This window comes from Anas platyrhynchos, chromosome 1 (assembly GCF_047663525.1).
Source record: "Anas platyrhynchos isolate ZD024472 breed Pekin duck chromosome 1, IASCAAS_PekinDuck_T2T, whole genome shotgun sequence".
Classification (NCBI taxonomy): Eukaryota; Metazoa; Chordata; class Aves; order Anseriformes; family Anatidae; genus Anas; species Anas platyrhynchos.
Window position 1 is genome coordinate 45,193,288 of NC_092587.1, and position 25,644 is coordinate 45,218,931.

Below are 25,644 nucleotides of genomic sequence, written 5' to 3' on the forward strand. Positions count from 1 at the left end.
TTCTCTTTTAAGTTATTTGTTGTGAAGTTTTACATGAGTGAGGCCTTCCTTTATAGTAGAAGCTTCTGTGTCATTTAAAACTCTTAGACCTGGATTTAATTTCTGCATTCAATAAGGTTTTTTACAGAAACAATAGAAACAATGTATTTATATTTTTACATTTTTATATTTTCATAGAAATAATAGATATAATAACAGTGAATGGATTTGAGTAGGGAATTCTAATATAAATAGACTTAGATTTACTGAATATTTTTTCTGTAATTACATATTGCCTTCTAAGCTATGTATCATAAATGATTGTTTTAAATAAAAGGCATTATGTAGGCTGAATTGATTTTTTCTAACTAATCCAAGTGATTATTAGTACATCCTATGAAATATTTTATTGGTGACATGATGGATATTGACCTTTGATTATTTCAGCAAGTGTTCATGACATTTTAAAGTGGTGATATTCTTGTTAGGTACCCAAAAGCTTCTGATGTTCTTTAAAATATGTAAAGTTGTGAAACTTTAGCCTTTTTAGTTAAAGTATGTTATTTGTCTTTATGAAAGCAGTAATTTTGTGCTGATAAAGTAATTCCAATCATGATCATAGTAATGCTTCGGATGCTCCTGAGGTAATTCTGACCTCTGTTGGCAAAGCAGAGCAAATGAAATGCGTGCTCAGTAATACACTTCTGTTTTGATACTGTTTGATTCAGACATTATGTTACTGAGAGGAGAAATTAAGGGATTAATTCTATGTTTTTCTTATTGGAAAGCTCCTTTTTATTTTTTAATTTTAATTTTTTATTTTTTTTTTCCTCCAACCATTCTGATTAGATTGAGAATAAGATAGAGGATTTATGCCCAAATTGTTCCAAATGAATAAAATTTTCTGGTTTAGTATTTTATTTTTGTTCCAGAAAACATATTCTTGTATCTTTGTTATTTGTATTTTCTATATTATGCCAATGACATTTGACAACGTCACATTATAATAGCCCTATGTGTTAAAGATCAGATGTCACAAAGACTCCATTTTAGGTTATGCAACCACCATTCTGGAATACAATGTTTAAGCCTCTTAAAAAACATGATCGGCGGATTGGCTTTGCGCAGTTGTACATATTGCAATAACTAATTTCAACCTTCTTATTTAATACGTTAATCCAGTTAAAAGAAATAAAGAAAATAAATATTAGATCAATGTAAACTAAACAGGTGCTAGTTTTTTGCTCTGCATAATATCATTCCTCATCTGCACAATCTATCATTTCTAACTTTTTTTTTTTTCCATATTTATCTTTCAGATGTCTTTCCTAGTTTTTGTTCTTGATAACAAAATTGGTATTATGCTGATGGAAAGAGAGAACACTTTAATGAGGCTAGGTAACATACCTAGCCTATTAGGTAACATACCTAATCTACCTAGGCTAGGTAACATACCTAACCTATACCTATTAACTGTGTTAACATTCTAGAGAAGACATTAAGTGCACCTCTGTTTTGAAACTATGCTACTCTAGAGAACAGACTTGAATTGTTTAATATTTAATGTTATGGATAAGAAGGGTTTTTATGACTGTTTTGAATTCCTTTTTACTGAGGTTCCTTTCAATTACTTTATACCTTGCAAAAACATACTGTTGTAGGCATCTGATAGTCTCTGTCTTGCTCATTGTCTGTTTAGGGCTAAAAAGTCTTGAGTGATTGAGGAAGTACACTACCAGAAAGCACAAACATTGTCTATATGTTGTCTGTATATTATAAGCTCTTGATAGAATTTAAGAGCCTTAATATTACAGGGTTTGTCTTTTGGAATTTAGTTGCTGAAGCTGCACGCTTTTACTGAGTTCTGAGTTTAGCTTAAATTTTTGTTAGGTTGTCAGAAAGAGTTGGATATTGTTGCTACTGTTATGGCATGAAGATATGAAAGCTTTGGACTGAGAAAATGGCAAACTGCCTGGAGAGTTGAGCTAATACCATGTGTATATAAACAGACAAAAGTGAGACAATTAGGCATGTTACATCCTTATATGTCACAATAGCTGTTGATGGGTTTCACTGATCCAGAGATTAAGACTCTACTGTATATAGGGTGATTTGTGAATCTCTTTTGCAAATCTCAGCATAAACTGAAAATGAGGTATAGATGTCCTTCTAGAATCTAGGGGAAAAAGGAATTTATTTTTTTTTCTTCCTGTTTGGTGAAATTACTCTGTTTCAAGAAAAACAGATTAGAAAGACAACATACTAAAGACATACTAGATAGAGAGTTCTGTTCTGTGTGTCCTAGAGCCAGAACAAAGAATCTAATCCCAGGTTGGCTTCTAGGGTGAACAACGATTAATTCTGGAATGAGGTCATGGTTCTAACAGCATCCATAACCCCAAAAATGTTGAAATATACTGTTAGACTTCCTGATGCTCCTTCAAGAGTCAACAATTCAGGAATTTTTATTACATATAACCAAGTGTCAGTAACTGTTCCAGGATGCATAATTAACCATTTAGATTAAAAAAAAAATAAAATAATGCTTGTCCATGATAAGAATAGATTTAAAGTTGCAAACACCATGAATCTATGATGAATGCAAATGTTGAGCTTCCAAAAATGTATTCTGGAAAAGCTCTCTATAGCTCTTCTTCCTGAAAGTTCACAGACATTTGATTCAGGAAAAAAGAATGGTTAAAGGAATATATCTTCTAACAAAATATGTCATCATATCTGTATTCTTGAGAGAAAGAGAAATGTGACTTTGTTTCAGTTTGCTTCTGCTTTGAGAAATATTATGCTGATATGGGTATTTTAGATCTCAATTCCTTTTCACAAAAGAAAAAATTTGGAGTGGTCTGTCTCAGAACACATTCAGTTCTTCCAGAGAAAATACTGATAGTATGTACTATATTTCAGTGTTCATGGATATATTCATGTAAGTATATCTTACAATCATGAGATATGCAGGGGCTTTCAAAACCTTTCAGAAGATCCATTTCCATTGCTGTGGTTACAGAAAGAAAATAATTGTTTATATAATTTCACTAAGGAGCAGTTGTCTGGGAAGAGTTTTTACTTCTAACTGGAGTTTAATATATATGTAAATATATACTGAAAAATATACAGTCAAGTATGTCTTATTCCTTTTCCTCTCTCTATTGTATAGGCTAATATTACCTGATACAGTAGAGCTCTTGGTGATCTTGATACATGTAGAGATCTTACACATGAATCAGAGCCTATAGGTCTGATTCATAACAAACATGTAGAAATCTTCTAACTCGTATATGTAGGGAGCCCAAATCCATGAAACATAGCTTGTGGAGTTCCTCCACAGGAGCAGCTAATCTGATGCACTGATCTTCAGCATTAGCTGTATGGCATCCCTGCAGATTGCTCAGATCACATAAGAGCATACCTGCAGATATCATCAACAACAATTTAAAAACATGGCTCAGATTGCTTAAACATCAATGATTCCACTTATTAGAGGTATTGCCTGCTGATCTAGCTTTGGAGTAGGTATTTTCATAATTTAGTTAATAGCTGTTCCCACAGTGTTCTTGTGCAGGATGATGCAGAATGAGAAGTAACATTTTTTCCAATCTGGATGAGTGGATTCTCAAGGACAGAACTCTGGAATGGATCCAAGGATCTGTCTGACTCATCACTGCCAAGCTGGAGTTACCAAGGTTCGCTATGAATTAAGCAAAACCCCAGTTTGTCCCTGTAGACAACTGGAATACAGAGGAACCCTGCTGTCATAACTGATGAAAGCTTCCTCCCTTTTAACAACTCAAGGCAAATTGGTCTTGACTGTTAGGATAAGGCAAAGCTAACGAACATTAGTCAGGAACATATTGCTCTCTGAATATAGCCACAGTATTATGCAGTATATAGAGGCAGTGTACTTCGAGATGAATATTCCATAAAGAATGATGAAGCTTTGCTGGTTAGAAAAAGGTCAAATGCAAAGCAACCTCATATATGACAGATTCCTTTAATAAAGAATGACTAATTTATTGCCTGTTCCTTTGCATGACATCATCAAAAAGTCAAAGTGTTTCTCCTTTATAAAAAATCAGGTAATATGCAAAAAGATAGCGGTTACACTGATACAATTATTAACTCTATCAAAATAACTTAACATACCTTTAAATGAAACTGATTACCAATTCAAGTAAACTGAATTCCAGTTCAGTGAAGCTAGGCTGTGTGAATTTTGTTTGGGTTTAGTACTGCATGAAGTACTTAAGTGGAAAGACTGAGTACTCCTCAACATTATTTTTTTTTTTTTTCCAGCTGGACTCTTTACCATACAGAGTGTGTGTAACTATGCATGTATGTACACACACAGGCTGCCTGATCTGCAGACTCCCAGAATGCATCTCCCAGTGGCCGAAGTCTGCTATGCACCTACTTTTCGGCTAAGTAGTTTAACCTTTGCTAGCAATCACACAGTCCTGCACACTTGAACTCCCTACAGTTGCAAGCTCTATGGACACATGGGCCTTCAGACCTATGGTCCCATTCAAGTTGCTGACTCCCAGACACATGGGTCCTTTAACCACATATAACTCCGTCTGACCCAGTTGCTGGCAGCTGGACTTTGATTCACACACAGGTGCAGAATAGAGTCCCCCATCCAGGAAAACAGGAATGGAATTTAAAAAGGTTGGGTACAGGACATGGCCAGACAATTGTGCTGACCAGACAACTACCTATGTGTGTTTGGCCCTTTTTGTCCCCTTATCACTCTGTTTTCCTACCCTTACCCAAATCTATCAATTTCCATAACTCTGGTTCCTCCTCAAACATCCCATAGAACATATTGTGTAATCCCACAATGTGTCCCTACCCCTAGGCCCTTATTCTGAAAGGTGCTCCAGCATGGCCTCATCTTGATGGCTATCACCCCTGGACAATGGGGGTAGACTCTTCCAGGACAGCCCTGGGAGGGGCCCCAACAGGCTATCACTTACTCTGAGTCCAAAATTTGGGTTTTCACCTGCCCTTGTGCTTTGCTGGCTCAGTCACCAAAGTCATGGCCTGATAGCTCTCCTGTGATGAGCTTGGGAGTAGGTGGAGTAGGGTATTATTTGGCCTCCCCCACCTGACGCTGTCTCTGTGTTCCTTTGTGGTTGTGAAGATGCGCTTTTTATCACTAACACTCACATGTATTTTTCACATGACACTTTGTATAATTACTGTCATCTATCACAGTAATGTGCCGGCCTGTTCTTTGGCCAGTCTGCATGTCCTCATATGCAGGTTCTGTAATTTCTTGCCTAAGAAGATCCTTTAGAGTTGCTCATTAAGTCCTAACCGTCAAAATATGCTTTTATAAGACCATCTCTACTTCCCTCAATTGTAATTCTTCTGTTACCCTAAGATTATTCAAGTGATAAGGCACAGCAGTGTCACATTGACTGTCCAAGACTCATGGCTAGAGGTAATCTGGATGTTGAGGACTTTTGTGTCTGTATGTGTCTGTGATTCTGCCTCTCCTCATCTACACACAACTTTTGTCATTTATAATCGGCCTTCTCTCAGCTCATTCCATGGGAGAAAGTGTGGATGGCCAGTGGGATTCCTGACTGCACCAGCCTTGTACCAATCAGAAATATAGTTGGCAATAGCAAGAATGGTAATGGGCAAGTATATTAGGTTTTCTATTTGAAATTCAGGTTATTTGTATATTTCTAAATACTGCCACCCTACTCCAAATTTTAGTCTGGGTATATGTAGCCTTTTAAGTTTGTCAGTGTTCATTTTGCAGTGGTATTCTGCAAAACTTGAAAAACAATAATTACAAATAAGGTACTATTTCTTGAGTCTTAGATTGCTGGACATGATGCTTTTGTTCTATATGATCTGTTTTAATTACACTTTTTTTACTTTCATTAATATGTTATTACTTTTAACTGCTGATCCTGCTTTTTGCAAATTTTGAAAAAGATCATCATCTAACCAACTGTTGTTATAGCTCTCCATGGAAGAAAGAAGCATGATCCATGAAAGATAAATATGGCAATAGTGCTAAATTCATTTTTTCCTCTTTTTGTACTGCTTGATAATCATCTTTGTGGAACTATTACTGTACATATAATTGATTTGACAGACTTTCAAAACCAAATTCTGAACTCAAGCACAGTGTATATAGCAGGAATGCTCTGTAAAGATGAACAGTATTGGTTGTTACTGGTGCTCATGCCTTAGATAGGCTAGAATGACTCTAATTTATCCTTACTTGTCAGCTCCCAGTTAACATCAAAAATGAGTTGCATATACACTGGAGGCTTCTACAACAGATGGGAGGAAGAAACCCTTCTCTGCCATTCAGAGAAGCATAGAATCACAAACAGACACTACTGAAGAGTCACAGCATTGCTTTTTGTGAATGTCTGTATATCTTCATAATGAGAAATCAAATGGCTTTCTATATGCTCCCTTCTTAGCTTATCTCTACCTGTTCTTCAAGTTTCCGTGCTGAGGTGTATAACTTCTTGGTAGGAAAGGAGTGGAGATACTTGAACAAAATCTTTGTATGTTACCCATTTGCTGCATGGTAGAATTTCCTTTATTTCTGGAAATCATTGCCAAAGAAAGATTATAATTCAATGTTACTATGATATTTATGGAATGTAGGCCATACCTATATATCTTGTACAGGTATGTCTTGTAAGACCCCTGGCTCTGGTTTGTTGGATGAACTTGTCCATATACCTATAAAGACGAAGGACAATCTAGAGTTTCTTTGTCATCCTTTCTGTCTTGATCACAGTCAATATATGCTTGCAGTAAAATTCAGGCATGATATCCATCTATTTAGAAAACTTCAAGGTAGAGGTGACTAGGTATATGGACACACAGTTTCTAAATGGATAGATAGATTTTTGCATAAGCTATTGAAGGAGGCAGTCATGTATTGGACATAACTTTACCTCATTATCACACCACTGTGTTGGATTCAGACCTACTTGTACAGCAGCCACTCCAGATATGACTCTTAACCCATTTAATTACTTATGATAGTCAATATAAATAGGATATCCAACATCTATGATATTTAATATCATACTAATATGTAAAAGTGTTACAACACGTAATAGAACTCATCATAGTTAGAAATAGGCAGATGTGCTGAGAAGAACATGAAGACTGAAAAAGATGTGAGGAGCAACTGAGGGAACTAGGGTTGTTTATTCTGGAGAAAAGGAGGCTGAGGGGAGACCTCATCACTGTCTTCAGCTACCTGAAAGGTGGTTGCAGAGAGGAGGGTGTTGGTCTCTTTTCTCAGGTGACAAGTGATAGGACTCAAGGAAATGGTCTTAAGTGGCACCAGGGGAGCTTTAGATCGAATATTAGGAAGAATTTCTTCACATAGAGGGTATTCAAACATTGGAACAGCTGCCCATGGGAATGGTGATGAGTGGAAATATTTAAGAGACATGTCGATGTGGGACAAAGGGACATGGTTTAATGGTGAGACTCATTAGGTCAGGTTGACAGCTGGACTTGAAAGTCTTTGCCAACTTAAATGATTCTATGGTACTAAATAGAAATCACATCAATTGAACAGAATCAGTATGGAAATAACATGGTTCAGTTTTTCCTGTCTTAAACTATTTATGACCCAAACTGTAAATAGATCAAAGTTAAAGAAAACAAATGCAATAATTTGCTTCAGAGCCTCAACTTGAATCATATGCTTGATCCCATAAATTATTTGACCACAAATTTTTGCTGTATTACTTACACTGACACAACTAGATATCAGCAATCAAAACAAAATAAGCACATGCACACATTCAAAAATGAAATGTGTTTGAGATGCGTTTCACATTGAAACAATTGGAATTATATATAATAATAATAATATTTAAAAAAAAAATGAGTGGATAGTCTCTCTGCCCTTTCCCTTTTAAATATTAAGAGAGAGATATTCAGAGGGTTTATGAAATACAGTTGTTGGAGGTTTCCTTCTAATATAACAAAAAATATGTAAATTCTGACCTGGTCTGATGTGTGGTGACTCTTCATCCCTACCCAGGAAGAAATCACACTATTCCTGAAAATTGTTACATTTTTAGGAATATAGCTCCCTTTTATCCAGACTTCCATGGGATGTTCACAGTTATCCTTCCTCTATGAGCAGTTAAAACTTCAAGAAACATTACCTCTCCAGGTGTATTTTAATTGTGTTCCAACAAATTTGATTTGACACTTACACACAAATTGTAGCTACTCAATTGTACTGCCTTCACATGTACTACATGTGCTTAAAAGAAAAATTCTCTGTACTGAAGGAATACAGAGATTACGTACTTTCCTGGACTTTCAGGTTTATTTTGGGTTTCTTATTACACATATGACATTTTTTTTTTTTTTCCAAAATAATTTTTCTACTTAAGGCAGAATTTCATTTCTAGAATGATTTTTTTTTCAATGAAAGCCATAAATTAAGAACTACTTCAGTTTACATTTCAAAAGTAAATTTTGAACAATTTCTTATAAAAGTTAGATTAGCGTTTCAAAGAATGGTTCTCCCAGTCTCTTTTTATTTAGTTAATAATATTAATTTTACATGAGTAGAAATAGGTAAAAGTTATTTTCAAACTATTTTTTTTATTTTCTCATTTTGATTTTTTTTTAACTCTCTGTTCATACATGCAACAGCAGTTTTCAATACTGAAAAGATCTAAGATGTTCAAGATATCATCCATTGTTGTCAATTTACACCAATAATTATGCTTGCCCATAAAGAATCCTAGAATGCACATGGGAGGTTGTTTTTGCCTATGCTTCTGACTATCTTATCGTATTTATTATGCTTTAAAGTGTGAATTTCTAGAAGGGGTTTTGCTCAGTGACACTAAAGCCAAATATTTAAGTTTGCTTTACTTGAAGTAATGTGAAAATGTACTTCAAAGACAGCAAAGCAGTGCAAATAATAGTTAAAATCACACAAGAAAAGGACATATATTCTTTATACAGGGTAATATACCTTATATTACACTGGATCCCATCAAAGAACAATCTGCGGGAAGAAAAAAATATTACTTTTACTAAAAAGAAGCACTTTATTGCTTTAAAGAGGTTAGAGCAACATGGTTGTCAATTTGATTTATTTGTGCATACAGTAGAGAATGGGAACTATTTTGCTGTGGTTCATAACAAGTAAAAATGCTATTATGTCTGAATAACTGATGATATACGTAATATTGTGTAAAAAAGTTGCATTTTCAGAATTGCTCTTTAAATTGTCCATATATCTTGAATAAGCTCAGTTTACATGACTGAAAATACATCTGAATGTAGGCAGAGCAATAATTAGTACAGGAACCTGGCTATATGATCTTTTGGCAATGTATATCTTTTGGCAATATATTTATGTCAGATTATGCAACAATAGACATGGAAATTTTGGAAGATTTTGACTCAGAGTAACACAAATATCTTTTTTTTTTTTTCATAAATTATATGCATATATAATTCCATATTTATTCTATGGAACACATGAAAAATAAGGAGTCTTGACTTACATGAGCTGCTTGGTGTTTACTTACCACTGACATCAATGGGAACAGGGTGAAGCTTAGTATTTCCTGTTACTAGAACTGACCTGGAAAGATGAGTTCACTACTGTAGTTGTGAAGAAGCAGTGGGTTTCTGGAACAGCTTCAAAAGATATTGAAAACCTGGAAGGGTGGGGAGGGGAATGGAAGGGGCAAGGTCTATCTCAGCCCTCATGAATTAGACCCCAAAATATGAAGGCTTGAACACTGCACTCTGTTCTCTGGAGGAACTGATTCCATCCAGGCAGTGTCATCCTCTTCCTTGCCACATCATTTCAGAGAAGAAAGAAATGGGAGAGTGTTATCACTTGGTTGTCAGATAAACTAAGTGAAACCAATGGGTCAACAGACACTGATGTCATTGGACAGCTCTCTTCATCTTTTAAAGACTTATAATTTTACCACAATATTTTCCTTTTGTCTTGGTAGAACAATCATATAAAGACAATCATATGTTCTAGCACTATTGATAGGGAATGTGACTATATTCCGAAGTTTAAGTGAATTAACTTTTCCTTTCTTTTGTGTTCATATGTGTGTAACCACAATCACTTCACAACTATTTTTATTTCCATTATAGCAAAAAGCATGGCAAAGAGCATTGCAAAAAAACAAATCAATCATCCATCTTTTTCTTAAGTAGTCTGTCATTTTCATATCATTTTTGAAATGCATTTTTTTTGTATGTAATTATCTTCAGCTTGTAAAGAAAAATAATTTTTTTACTAAGTAAATAGTATTTCCAATTAATATTTGACATCAGTTCAAAAGGTCAATATTCTTCACAGTGAGAACAAACTGTAATTAGAAGGTCTTTTTGCTTTTGGCAATGAAGTTGAAGTAGCATAACACTGAAGTAGCATAATGGAAGAACAATCAAATCATTGATGATCATGTTTTAATTTGGAGTTCTAACTCATCATTCACTGAAAACTGATTGTTTGTTCCCTTCCCCCCCCCCAAAAAAAAATGTTTTGATTAATTTCTTAAAATTCATTAAGAATTTTAGATTTTCATAATTTGTGATGTAGGTAGGAAAAAAATCCCTAACTTATTCAAATACATAAAATGAAGAAGCTTGCTTGTTGGCTGCATCAGAGAAATAGTAGAAAGGTATTTTTCAGAACAATCTATATTAATGGAAATCTAAAGAGCTGTTAATCTCCTGTCACTGAACATGTTTTCTGGAGGTTGAATTGTAATTTATTTTGTTCCAGGTTCTACTTAGTGTTGATTTCACAGTAACTATTTAAGTGACAGATAAATACACAGATAATTGATATGTTTGATAATTCATCACGTACTGTATATATGATGCCAAAGAAGGGGTCTTTAGTCTTCCTCTCTTCCTCCAGCCCATTTTTGTTTAAAGTCAGATGGTTTCTACAGAGCTGATATACCACTATACTTTTGTCCTGCTATATTCTGATTACAAGAGAAGATATTTAAATGAATCATTCACCACATCTGGTAGATTTGAGGGGTATGAATTTATGAACTATCCAATTTGAATTTGATTGTCAGTAATTAAAGCATAAATATCTACTGTATTTACTGAACTTGCATTCATTTTGTAGGAAATAATGTTGCAATACTACAGCAATGCAAGATCTCCTAGGAGGGGATTCCTGCACAAGGGAAGAGATGCCTGCAGCTGAGTCCTGCTCATGTCTCCTGATTCCTTTAGTTTGATAACCAAGTTCTGGTTTTGAACATGTGTTTCTGGGAGGTGACAGTCTCTCCATCTTGTTTCATCTCTCTGCATCATCAGCATTTACTCACTCTCCTTTGTCCTTTGTATCCCAACTTGGGTGTCCTGTGAAGCTTCACATAGATGCATTTATATAGTACCAGTTTTGAAAAAAATATTCTGTATAGTTTCAGTATTGAAAAATATTTCTTAAGACCACAGTGAGGAAGAAAAACAGCACATTAAAGCATGCCTGAATTAAAGGAAAAAAATAGGGGAGAAAAGAACTTTGTTTGTTTGTTTGTTTTGTTTTGTTTTAAGAAGGGCCAAATGCATCATGAATAATATATGAACTGCATTTAAAAAAAAAAAAACAACAATCAGGGAACAAATATTAAAAACTCCAAACCAAAGCAAGCAAGCAAGCAAAACCAAGTAAATTAGTTTTTTGATTGTTTATGTATTTATTTTAACATTTAAAGTATGACTTTCTATACCACTTTGTGTTTTCTGATTCTTTCTTCTCTGAACTGGTATGAATCAAAGGAAGAAAGTAGGATCCAATGCATAAGAAAATAACTAATAAAGTATTATGCAAAACTATAAAAGAGGTTATAAAATATCAATAGATAGGGATTACTTTCCTTCCAGTGTGGATGAGGTCTGCCTGTCTTTGACATATAAATAACATCTGTCTATTATGGGAGACCTATCATTTCAAGGACTCATTTTTTTATATTTCAAGAAATTAAAAAAAATAATAATTGGAAAAAATTTCAGTGGCTTTTACATCTGGAAGTTGCCAACACTAGAAAAGAACAAAAGAACATCTATATATTTCTGAGAAGGTTAAAAAACAAAACAAAACAAACTTTTTTTTTTTTTCTTCTTTGAGCTCAAAGAAATGTTTTAGTCCCATTTTTCCAAGAAGTGAGATTGCAGGGAGAGGTGAGGTACCCAGAATTATGTAGAATTTCTTTCACTTAGTAGAATTACAGAACACAGTTTATCACACAAGTAATTCTGTGTGCATGTAGTATTTTGGGGAAAACAACTGTTGAAATTTATGAGCTATTTAATCATGATAACTAATAATAAAGTACGGATCATTCTGTGAAACAAGTATTCCATCAGTAATAAAACACAGATTCAGTAGTACAGAATTTTAAAAATGTATGTCATTGCATGCCATTTTATTGATGTAGATCATGAAAAATGACAGCATGAAAAAAAATCTTTTTCCTTATTAGCTTCAGATTATTTTCTTTAAACTGCAGCATTTAATTCTAAAGTATGACATAATAGGAATATATTGCTTGCCAATGACTGGTTAAGAGTATATTACAAGCTGAGGAAAACAGACTGTAATTCAAGATTTATAATCTTACATCCTGGAAGTTGTAATACTAATGATTGAAAACTCTGTTACTAAATAAAAAATAAGTATAAAATTGCTTCCACAAATGATACTGTCAACTTCAAATTTAGTCAGAAAAAGAAATGCAGGTACTCAATCTGCCTCTGGCATCCAATTTCTATTTTTTTTTTTTTTTTTTGGTAGATTAGCAGTCACATTTTTCTTCTTTGAAACAGAATACCTCTTAATACTGTTTTGACAGCAGTCCATAATCGTCTGGGAAATGGGGCATACAATAAAGCTAACTGTGAAAAAGTGTTGTAAAATATAGAAAGATAATAATAATAAAACACTGTTCATTAATTTATTTAATACGTATAGTTTATGTCAAAACGTAACTGTCAAAAAGGGAAATAAAATATCAGACCAAGCAAAGTATTAATTTAGCGTCCCTTGAAAGAATATGATTGGTTCTCACTAGTCTTATCTTTGGATGAATCTAGACTAACTGACCCAAAGTCAATTAATACATACTCATGAAAAAAATTCAGATTATAACCTCAGAGTAATAACCACAGTAATACTGGGAGAACAGATCTAATTGAAATGACAGAATAGTTATTAGTCTTTGAGAACTGCCCTACATTAAGTTCATGACTGCTATAGCGATGAATATGTAAAATAAATTTTATAAATAAATTATATTTATATCAACATGATGTTTGCTATTTTAAGGTCTTTCTAAAATAATTTGTCTCTTATAAAGTATAATCATACTTGTTGCAGTAGTCTTTAGATGAGTTATACATATTTCTGATATTTCTTTACTTGCCAAAAAAAACACCACACAACAACAACAACACAAAAACAAACAAACAAAACAAAACAAAAAAACAACCACCACCACAACAACAAAACCCAAACCTTTAAATTGTGCTTTATTTGCAGCATCTGGCGTGGACCAAATATAAACTGCACAGACAGTTCAGGTTATACTGCTTTACACCATGCAGCTTTAAATGGACACAAGTAAGTACCTCATGTTTAGTTCTTTTGTAGAATTATATTTAACTCTGTACTTTGATGTATGTAGCATAGCACTGAAATTTTCATTGAAAAGTGGCAAATTCAGACTTACTATATCCTCTTGGTGATAAGATTATTTAAGTAATATAAGAATTTTTGACACCATCATTGATATCACCATGTACTAATTACAAATGGGAAATGCATTTCAGAAGTTACTGATTCTATACCAGGTCTTCCAAATTGTTACTTGTTTTTGATTTGTTTCTTATCATTTCTACTAGTGGTGGCTCTAGTGTTTTTCTACTAGTAGGAAAATGCAACAGAAAATGTTGTAGTATACTTGTGTGTGTGGACATACGCATATACAGTATATATGGTATATTTAAGGAAATAATACTGTGAAAAAATATATATACATTATTCATTATCAAAGTAAAACTAGCATGAAACAACACTTGGTAGTTTTGCACTTGAAGACAGAAAAAAACTGTCCATCACCTTGTATGGAACTCTAGTTTTTACCATTACCACGTGCATTCCTCTGCAAGCTTGGGGAAAACCTGCAATATCCCCATTGGGGGCTACTGCACAGGCATACCAATACAGGTGAACTCTTTAAGTAATTTAAGTATCAGTTTAAAACAACAATAACAAAACACAACTTTGGAAACTTGCTTCATATTCTGGTTTTACACCTTGAAATTTGTTGTGTGTAGCTCCTGTTATTACAAGTTGACCCTTATTCCATGTTACCTCCATTGTATTATGCTGACAACTACATGTTGTTATTAAGACAAACCAAGAAAGAAAGATTTTTGAGGTCTATCAAGTTCTAGTGCGGTGGACCTCACTATCACCAAGGTAAGAGATACCCTATTTAAATTCAGTTCAGCTGTCCTGTTTGTAAACTGAGATTGTTAACACTGTCTGAATTTTCACTTAAGGAAATTTTGACATAAGGCTTTAGATTATTCCACTGTGGGAGATAAGGAACTGATCAAAACACAACTGAAATTGAGAGTGATTTTCAGTAACTTTAAAGTAATTTTGGACTATCTGTATGATAACATGAATCTATAAGTTCATTTAGTTCACGTATTTCACACTTTTTTCATTCTTGCTTAAAAAACAACATAAAAACCTTTAGGATATATATTTAATTATATTCTAGAGAGCTGCATATTTCTGCAGACCAGATTAATGTTTTGGTGAAAAATGATATACTATTTCTGAATAAATAAATAATGTTAAAATACTATTAAACTAGATATTATATATTTTCCAAAACTTAAATTCTGTACCAAGATTTATAATCACCCATTAGCATATTTTAACTCCCTGGAATTAGTTCTAAGTTTACTGTGAAATATTAAACTCTGTCATTTTTAAAAAGGGGAAAATTAATTTTCTCTTGTTTATGGATTGTTTCCCCTGCAATTGCATATTTTTGATTGTGAAAAGCCCAAGCCCTAGCTTGCAAAAATTTCTCAGTTTTTAAACAGACTAGAACTGTTTTTACGATATTTAATACTGAGTATAAACCAATAGTTACTTAGCAAAGTAAAAATACTGTGGTATAAAGCTGAATTCATTGCATATTTCAAGTGAATCCTACCTGAATATAAACAATGAAATTCTGAAACATTCAGAAGCCAAATTGTATTTTCAGTCACAGTGTTGGCCAAACTTCTGCTGAAGTCAGAAAGAACTTCAAGATGTGGACTTGTGTACAACAGTAGATAAGACTGCATTTTTTGGAAAGATCATAATGGTCACTGGATGCTATAACCCCTTACCCTCACAGCAGGGTAAGGAGCAGTATTTCATGATAAATCAGGACCTCCTGTCCAGCTCATCATACTGACCCTCCTACAATGGTAGCATTGTCAGCAACAGAACTGGACAGACACCTTGTATCTCTAATTTCATTAGTCATCACAAATAACAAATATCTCTACTCTCTTTTTCAGATTAGAAACTTCATATTCAAAATCAATAGTGGGTACAATATTTTGACTGGAGCCTTCCTGCTTAAGGGAGGTTTTTGTCCTGTGAAAACTTCTGGAGTTTTAATTTTTCACTCTTTACACTAAAATGAACTTCATCTATTTCAGTGTTTTTCATGCAAAGTGAGAGCATAAGACTCAGTGACCTAAGCAGCTATTTGTGGCTGGGACACTTGGACACCAGGCTTCAAGTGCCTGTTTGATCATTGTACGCAATGAATTCTCTCCTCATTGGTTATTCTGGGATGGTTCTCTTTCCTATGAAGCTATTCTGCTTTATATAGGTAATTAAATCATATCTGGGGCAGGGATTTGAATCTCAGTCTCCCCTAAGTAATTTTACTTAGCCCAGTAATTGTACTAAGGACTCTCAGTATTTTGTTCTCTCAAACTAATATCAGGATATAAGGATGCTATGGAGCACTGAAAAAGACCCACCCTAGAAAAGTGTGATAGGTCAGGGCATTTTTGAAGGTTGAAGAATGTTTAATATTTTGTAACTTGACAACAGGGGACGGAAGTCTAAGTTTTCACATTCCAAGTAAGTGTCCACTATTCAATCAACTCTGCTGGGGCACAGCTTATCATATTTTTACTGTATTTGGCTTGAAATTCTCTTCCAGATCCAGGAAGCTTTTTCTGGTAAAAATGTGTACATGTATATGTGTTTCTTTAAGACAATTAGATATTGTGGATCAGAATTATATGACTAAAGAAAATTCTGAAATATTTTTTCTCCCAATTGTTTCTGTACATCATTATCATCTATAAATTATGGAGCATTGTTTTGTTTGTTTGTTTTGTGTGTTAGTTTTTCCCCCAAGTATTTCAATTTTAGTTTCTTTTGATTTTTATCATTTTCAAACTACTTTGTAGCTCTAGCCTTCATTAGACTACCTACTACCTACCTACTGCAAGACCAACTATTGTGACATGAGAAGGCTTTCAAACCTTATTTGCACTAAGTCTCTCTGAGGAGTCACTTTTCTGGAACTTTACATGTAGCAAAAGTTTTTCTGTAGTGGAGCTACTCTTAGCTGTTTTCATGCTATTCGACCTTACCAGGGGTACGCAAACTTCAGCTTAAAGTCTCCCTCAAGGCTTAGATAAGATGACTCCAATATCTCTCTGACTTCTTTTGAAGACAATTGGGATTTCCTTTTGACCTGGATATATTCACTCTTCTTTGCCACATTTTATCCACAATAGGCAATTAAATAAGGTTCCATCAAGGTTGGGAGAACAACTGTCTTGGGATTTACCTTCATGTATTACTACAGTCTTCATTTGTAGTCAAGTGTTTCATTTATAGTCATAACATAGGCTGCACATTTTGGCTATATTTTCCTGTCTATTTAATATTTAGAAATGATTGATCTTCATTTTTATAGGTGTTTTATTTCATTTTTTTTTTTTCCTGGGTATTCAGGGTAAAAAATTTGGTAATATGTATGTTCATGTAAAACTTAACAAAATAAGCTTCCAATCAATTTTTAGATTTACTTCCTGTTTTCCAGGGATATAGTTCTCAAATTACTTCAGTATGAAGCATCAACTAATGTGGCAGATAATAAAGGTTATTTTCCTATTCACTTGGCTGCCTGGAGAGGAGATGTAGACATTGTGAAGATTCTCATCCATCATGGGCCATCACACTCCAGAGTGAATGAACAGGTGAAGTGATTAAAAATATTTGTGTATATCATCAGAATAGAGCAGCACATACTCTTTAGATCTTGCAAATTTATAGCAAAATTGAAAAAAAAAAAATCTGTTTTCCATCATTCCAGTAATTTTTTCTCCAAGACTAAGAAGATCTTCCAAAATATGCATACCAGATTGTAGTTGGACACTGACCTAAAATACTAGATTTAAAGAGTATGAAAAATCTTTCTGCTTGTTTCTGAAAAATCATATGAAGACATACTATACCTAATGCATTGGAAATATTAATGTAAATTTGCATTAACTCTATATTTTTTTCTTTATTAGATATTAAATTTACCAAAAAAAATCTTTATGATAAGATTAATATTGTTGGTATTTTTTGAGTGCACTGTAAATGTACTGATATGCAGAGATAAATGACAAATCACATGAACTGCATGTGTTCATATGTGTGTACATATACACATATCCAAAAAGAAATGGATCAAGTACAGCAGAAAAGACATACAAATACTAGGAAAAATGATGAGAGTATTAATGTGGGTAAGGGCAGGATAAATACATTTCATTCTGTTATCAAGCATATGGCACACCTTCTGTTTTCCTTCTGTATAAACTTATAAGGTCTATTTGTAGGATTAGTATTCAGAAATAGGAAATCTGATGTCATCTACAATCAGCTGAACTGTTCGGGGAATTTTAAATATGAGTAGTAACCATAAGTTATTTAATTCACACAGTAATCAAAAGGTTATCAGAATACAAAGGTGGGAGTCAGCTCCAGATTCAGATCTACCTCTTAGTGTTTACATGTCCTGTTTGTGTACTGTTATATTCCAGAGAGGTCTAGTCAGTGTAATCAGAGGAGTCAACAGAGTTATTCTGGTGACTAAAAGTAAAGTCAGGATTAATTTGCCCTAACACAGAAATCCAGTACCTTCTAAGACCTTGCAGCAGCTGAGATATCTGCAGAGGCTGGAAGGTATGGCAGAGGAAGCTCACAATTTCCATGGCCCTGTGGAGTGGCTGCTGGACTCCAGGTAGGATATCCTAAAGCATCTCAAAGAGCAAAGTACAATCTGACAAATGAATGGCAACTGCACTGCCTAAATTAGTGTGTAAAGAAAACAAACTGAAAGAAAAAAAGTATTGTGGACCTAAACATCAAACCAAATCAATAGGAGATGCCATCCCTTGAATAATCTATTTGATATGTGAGGTTATACACTTAGCCATTGGTATCCATACAATAATTATGATTTGAATATGAAGTATTAGTGGGGGAAATAAAGGAAAATAAACTAATAAAATCCACTGATATGACCGACTTCTGGGAAATCCTATAATACTATAAGACTTCTGGGAAATCCTGTCTCATTTAACAAAAATGACAAGAAACGAAACTTGCTATTCTGTGGGTTGATTTGCAGATTAGTAGTTTCTGTGAGCTCCTAATTCTCATCAGGTGTTGCATGCAGGATGAAGCCTGTTGAATTACGGGATTATCGTTTATCAATGTAAAGGTTTTCTTCTATTTTATTTCTGTGGCAAACTAGAAATAAGCAACTTTCTGGTTGCATGTTATCCATTTGCTTGAAGAAATTCCTTATGCTCTACTGACAGAAACCTGGAAGCTATGCAGGAACTTCAGAGAGAGGGATGCTGAAAAACATATTTCATTAAGATCAGAAAGAGAAATGTAAATTCAAACCTATTTCTTCCCAATCCCCCATGCATCCAAATTTTTACAGTATTTTTGAGCTTGATTGTGTGTGGGGTCCAGTTTCTCTTGCTTGATTGCTGGAGCAAATAAGCAGAGGTATACCTGATTCTATACACCATAGACTGAAGAAAGTTCTGGTGTTCAGATCCCCTGCTGATTTTCCATTTTACTCAAAAATTTCATAATGGAAAGTGTGTGAGCAATTCTTATGAGAATTGGACCCTTAAAGAAGTCTCAATCATATTAAACTTTGAATTTAAACTCACCCATATGCAGTTCTGACTTTGTAAATCCCCTGGTGTTCTGCTCCAGACAATGGCTGGCTTTAGTAGTGGACCACTTTGCTAGCACCTAGACGTTACCCTGCTAGATAGCACTCACACAGGAGAATGTTATCTACATCATAGAGTGAGGGGAATGCCGTATTCATATGAAGCCAACTCCACCCATACACCTTCAAGTAACACCAGAGTGTCATCCTCATCTGAATACCTGTGTTTTACATTCTCGAGTCTGTATGTTTCTGAAGTTTTTGCTTACTTGCTAATAGGGTCAATAAGGCATGTAGCTTCTCACAGCAGCCATAGCATCTTAGATCTGTGGAGCTGAAGCAGTTTATAAAAACATCCTCCCCTTTCCTCCCCTCCCCTCGTACTGGGGATAAGGACAACCATTTTTTACTGATACTTTCCTGACACTTTTCACTACAGCAAATAGTGTATTCAAGTTGGACTTAATTATTATTATTGGTAAGGATCAGATTAAGAATTTATGTGCTTTCAGCTTAAGAAAATAAATTTGTTCATTAAAAAAAAATGTTGCAGTTAATATATAGCATGTCTTTGCTTTTCATTTTTTATTGAAATTCCATGTGAAATAAATACTTCTAAACACTTAAATGAGAGTAGGATTGAATAACTCAACAAAGAAGTAAATGAGAAGCTTATGATGCATAAATGTATATTACATTTATTAATGGATTTAATATGGTATACTGTAAATTAATCGAACTGCTCTCTACACATTTAAAATGCAGTTAACTAATATCATAGGATCATATCCAGCATCTAAAGCTCTGAATGCCCCCTACTGTTCCTCTCACATAAAGTTAAGGAAAAAAAAAAAAAAGTAAAGAGCCTTACAGTTAAATGATAATTATTTCATGGGGGTGGTGAAATGTAGACTGGTAATTCTACATACAGAAGGTAGTTATAGCATAACAAATATGCAAGAATAATTCCATAACTGTTTAATACAACAATCTTAGTTGACACATGTATACCAAATGATGTATGTTTTAAATTACAAAATGTGGTGAAATTACAAAAAATGGATCAAACTTCATCGATGAAGACCTGAAAATAGGTAAATTATGGAGTGTATGAAGATTAAGTAGGTAATAAGAGATCGAAATTTGTCAGTAAATGAATACCAAACGTACTAAAAATGTGTGCTGTTAAGACTGCAAGTACTTACATCTTTGTTTACGTAAAGACATCTTGGTAGTATAAACATTTATTTTAGCAACTCTAATCACAAAGTAACTGATAAGAAATCCTATTATACACAAAAGTTAGTAATAACAGTCACATATAGCTCAATATGCAATGTTCAATATAAACATAGGAAAGAAGGAACATATAATCTCATGCAAAAAGATGAATCACATCAGGAAGAAATATAAAGTTCAAAATATATTTTAAATATATATTAGGAAAATGTAAATAGTATAACATTTACAGGAAAAAATATGAATGCTTGTGAAATTTCTAGGTGGTATTCTCTGTTTTGTGAATATTCCTTTTTCTTTCTGAACATAGCACATATTTTACTTATATTCACATATTTAATGCACTGTGGATTTTTTCTGGGGGTCAAATTGTAATAGTCATAAAGAACACTCATACTTCCTTAATGCTGTTTGACATTTCTTCTGAAATGTGAAGGAAAAGAGTACAGGATGCACTAATAATATTTAAATCAATGGGTTGGGTTGGAAGTGACCTTAAAGATCCAGTTCCAGCTCCCCTGCCATGGGCAGTGATGCCACCCACTAGATCAGGGCTTCATTCAACCTGGTCTTGAACACCTCCAGGGATGGGGCATCCCCACCTTCTCTGGGTAACCTGTTCCAGTGCTGAACTCCCTCCTAACAATCTAAATCTCCCCTCTTTTAGTTTAAAACCATTCCCCCTTGTTCTATCATTATTTGCACAAGCAAATAGTCACTCTCCATCTTTTTTATAAGCCCCCTTTAAACATCGAAAAGGCTTTTGTTCTTCAGACTGAACACCCCCAGTTCTCCCAACCTTTCTTTGTAGGAGAGGTACTCCAGTCATCTGATCAACTTCACAGCCCTCCTCTGGACCCACTCTAACAGCCCCACATCCTTCTTGTGCTGGGAGCCTCAGATCTGGATGCAGCATTCCAAGTGTGGCCTCACAAGGGCAGAGCAGAGGGGGACAATCGTCTCCCTTGACCTGCTGGCCACACGTCTGTTGATGTGGCCCAGGATTCAGTTGGCCTTCTGGGCTTCAAGTTCACAGTGACATCTCTTGTCAAGCTTTTTGTTCACCAGAACCACCAAGTCCTTCAGGGCTGCTCCCCATAAGTTCTTCTTCCAGTCTGTACTCATGTCTGGGATTGCCCCAACTCAGGTTCACCTTGCACTTAGACTTGTTGAACCTCATTAGGTTCACATGGGCCCACTTTTCTAGCTTGACCGGTTCCCTTTCTATGGCATGCTTTCCTTCAGTTGTATCGACTGCTCATTCAGCTTGGTGTCATCTGCAAACTTGCTGACAATACACTTGATCCCATCGTCAATGTTGATAAAGATACTAAACTACAACAGTCCCAAGATAGACTCCTGAGGAACACCACTTGTCACTGGCCTCCACCTGGACAAAGAGCCATTGACTATCATTTGCTGGGTATGACCTGCAAGCCAATTCCTTATCCAATGGTCCACCCTTCAAATCCATATCAGTGTAATTTGGAGATCAAATGTCATGTGGGACCATGTCAAAGGCCTTGCAGAAGTCCAAATAGATGACTTTGATGCAGCCACACCATCACAGAAGGCCACCAGATTCGTCAGGCATGATTTGCCCTTGGTGAAGCCATTCTGGCTGTCTCAGATCACCTCCTGCATATACCTTGACATTGCTTCAAGGAGGATCTGTTCTGTGATCTTTCTAGGCACAAGGGTGAGGCTCAGCAGCCTGTAGTTCCCTGGCTCCTCCTCCTTTCTACCCTATATAAATATGGCAATGGTGTTTCCTCTTTTCCAGTCACCAGGGACTTCACCTGACTGCCAGGACTTTTCAAATATGATGGAGTGTGGCTTGGAAACTCCATCAGCCAGTTACTTCAGGACCCTGGGATGTATGGCATCAGGCCCCATAGACGTGTACCTGTCCAGTTTCATCAGGTGGTCTCAAACCGGCTCTTCACTTACTGTGGGAGAACTTTGCTTCCCCAGCCCACAACTGCAGGCTCAGGGAAATGAGAGACATGGGAAGTCAGACTGCCAGTAAAGACTGAGGCAAAGGAGTTGTTGAGTACCTTAGCCTTCTCCATGTCTGCCATTACCAGTTCTCCCTCCTTGTATTTGAGATGGGGTACACTCTTCTTAGCCTTTCTTTTCTGGTCAATGCACCTATAGAATCCCTTCTTGTTATTCTTTGCATCCCTTGCCAAGCTCAGTAAATGCCTAACATATTTACTAACTTGTCCAAAACATCAAGATAAAATATAGGCATCACATTCTTCTCTTAATGACACACCAGTGACTTCCAAAAGTACAAATTCAGTTCCAAAGTAACCTGAAAAAAAGCAATCGTTTTCATGTTCTACATTTGATTTTTTTTCCCCCAAATTAAATTGGAGAATATGCTCATGAACTCTGGAATTTCCCTTGCAACTATTATTATACTTGTTTTAGACTTTTTATTTTATTTTTTTTTAAAAAGTTCAGATGCAATTTGATTTGATCCATTTGCAGTAATAAATTTGAAGAAAACTTTTGTTTAAAGTAATCAACTAAATTACCGAGTAACTTTTTTTTAATTAAAAAATATTTTATTCTTTTTATTAAGTAAAGGCAAATTTCAATAGAAATTCAATTAGAAATTATGCCAATAACTTTTATGAGAATTATCTTTTTGAAAAAGTCTATAAATCCAAGTGTTCTCCAAATTATTCTTATCCATATAAGAACAATATAGATTAATTTTTTTCATAATTTATCTTTTAATAAAGACGTTCATTCAAACATGTTTATAAGGAATTAGAATACAGAAGCTTAAACTGCACTGAGAAAGAAAAGTAGAAATGGATCTGAGTAGCATGCTGTAAAAAAATTCTGTATCTCTACTACTTTTTTTTTTTTTTGGTAGACTTAAAGAGAAATGTAAAGAAATATTACAATAAAGAAGTATTACTACAGGGAGAGAGAAATGTCCAAGTCCAACTAGGTTATATATGAGTATTTCTCCTCTTAAAACTCATATCTAGTTTAAATTAAATACTTGTCATTATATTATATTTCTGTTGTAAACAATTGTAAACCATCTGATTTTCAAATTAGACAGGTCCAGTAGTGACATATGGTAAGAAGGATGCCATTATTTATTTTTCCATATAAAGTATATAAATCTGTGTGCCATGTAAAAACTGTTTCATTCCTCAAAGGCAATGGACAATGAAGTCACAATCTTGTTCCCAAGAGCTTTTGTCATTCTTGGCTCTGTTTAGAGTTGCTGTTGTAAAATTGCTCAACCCTTGACCTAGACATCCTGGAAAGCACTTTAATTCCCATTGTAATTAATTACAATGACATGCTACTTGTTGAATTAATCAGGCAAACTTTTTTTTTTTAATATATATATATATATATAAAAGAATTAACATATAGTGGTGGAACTTCTCAGGCAAACAGCCTACCTGCTATAATAAATGAAGACAGACCATGCTGAGATCATTTGTTTTTCTATCTTAAATATATCATTTCTATATTTTTTCTCTATGTAATTATTTAATCATTAAAACCTTATTTTTGTATCATTTTATCTCTATTGGACTATTGAGTAAGTTTCCTTATATATACAGATTTTTTCAAACTTTCTCAGTGCTCCGTCCTATGTAACTTAAATTATTCTTTCATAATTGAGGCAGTAGCACAAAAGTTTTCATTAAAAAAAAAGTCTTACTTGGTAACTACATGGGGATTATGTGACAAAGAAATGTCTTGGTGATTTAGGAAGTCTGCCTTTTAAAGTTCATCATCAAAATGCTGAGATACTAAAGATGTTGAGCATTCTCTGGAAAGATCTGTAAAATCACTATCTGATAGTCATTTTTGCTTGTACAATACTTGCATGGACTTCAAGAGTTTTAAAATGTGCTTGGCAAAAATAAAGAACTACAGAACTGTGCAGTCAAAGTCTTGCATATGCCTACTGTTTATTACTGGCTTTACGAGGACCTATATAATATTCGTAGAAGACATTCATTTCCTGGATATCTCCTCTACCTTTTCACTATCAGACTGGCAATCTATAATAATTTTCTGTATAATGGATTTGCTAATCTGTCCTCTAATTAATAGACCTTAAAATATGATCTAGATTTTGTGGTGGCATGCATTCTTAGCTCAATTATGTAATACAGCCTGCAATACTGACTAGACACAATGTTTTGAAGGCACTATTCAATTTTGGAGCAACAGAAGTCTTAAGTTCTGGCTGTATATGGAAGAGAACAGATTCAGAGAAAGGCTAGAAAATGCCAAGACTGTGCCCATGAAGAGACCCATGTAAGGGATGAATTATAAGGTACCTTCTTTAGTTCTGAAAGAGGTCCTTTGGGCTATAGGAATAACTACTTGGTTAAAATATTATTAATTATGAATATTAAGGACTTCTGTTTTGTTCTGTTTTGCATAATAATGGTCTATTTTTTTCCTTTGGTCTTACATTTTGTGTCTCTTAGTTTGCCCTGATCCTCAGGTCTCTGCTTTTCATCTTAACAGCTGTTCTGTAGTTTCTAACATGAAATGAATATCTAAAATTTCAAACAGAATTCTAGTCTACTTCTTCAGTACTATGTGTAGTATTTAGTCCTTGGATACCAGATATGAAAATCTAATCACACAATGTTAACTTGCATTCAGACTCATTTTCATATCAGGTTATTTGCTCACTCCAATGAGTGTTAACTCACAAACTTTCTGTACTTGAGGAAAAAACTGTTTATGTTTGGGATTGAAAATGTAGGCAATAGTACTATATTATCATGAAATTCTTCAGGAATATTTTTTCATGTTTTCCAAATATATATATATATATATATATAAAATAAGCTATTTCAGAAATACAAGGACAAAGAGTACCTTAAAAGTTACACCTGAGTTAGCATTGTCTGAAAAGTTTAGACAAGTCAGAAGTAACATCATTTTTGTGACCAAAGAAATCACATAACGGCAGCTTTTAAACTAGGAACATTTCTGATGATCATATGTCAGGGTTTTTTATTTATTTATTTTTATTTTGTTTGTTTTAATTCTTACCGTGTGTCTTATATAAACAAATGCCTTAAGGAGGAAG

The 25,644-nt window shown here is 34.4% G+C and overlaps 1 protein-coding gene across 7 annotated transcripts in view; it reads left to right on the plus strand.

Annotated features, from left to right (window-relative positions):
• ANKS1B (ankyrin repeat and sterile alpha motif domain containing 1B) overlaps positions 1-25,644 on the plus strand; it is a 439,567-nt gene that overhangs the window by 34,854 nt on the left and 379,069 nt on the right. For 5 of the 7 annotated variants that reach the window (XM_038180703.2, XM_038180699.2, XM_038180684.2 and 2 more), the window contains exons 2-3: positions 13,559-13,639; positions 17,163-17,319. The exons of 1 other annotated variant lie outside the window; for it this stretch is intronic. In XM_038180703.2, the coding sequence (XP_038036631.1) occupies positions 13,559-13,639; positions 17,163-17,319 (238 nt within the window). Of the gene's footprint in view, positions 1-13,558; positions 13,640-17,162; positions 17,320-18,228; positions 18,354-25,644 lie in introns of those variants that run through there. One more of the 7 variants, XM_072036192.1, reaches the window with a different exon arrangement.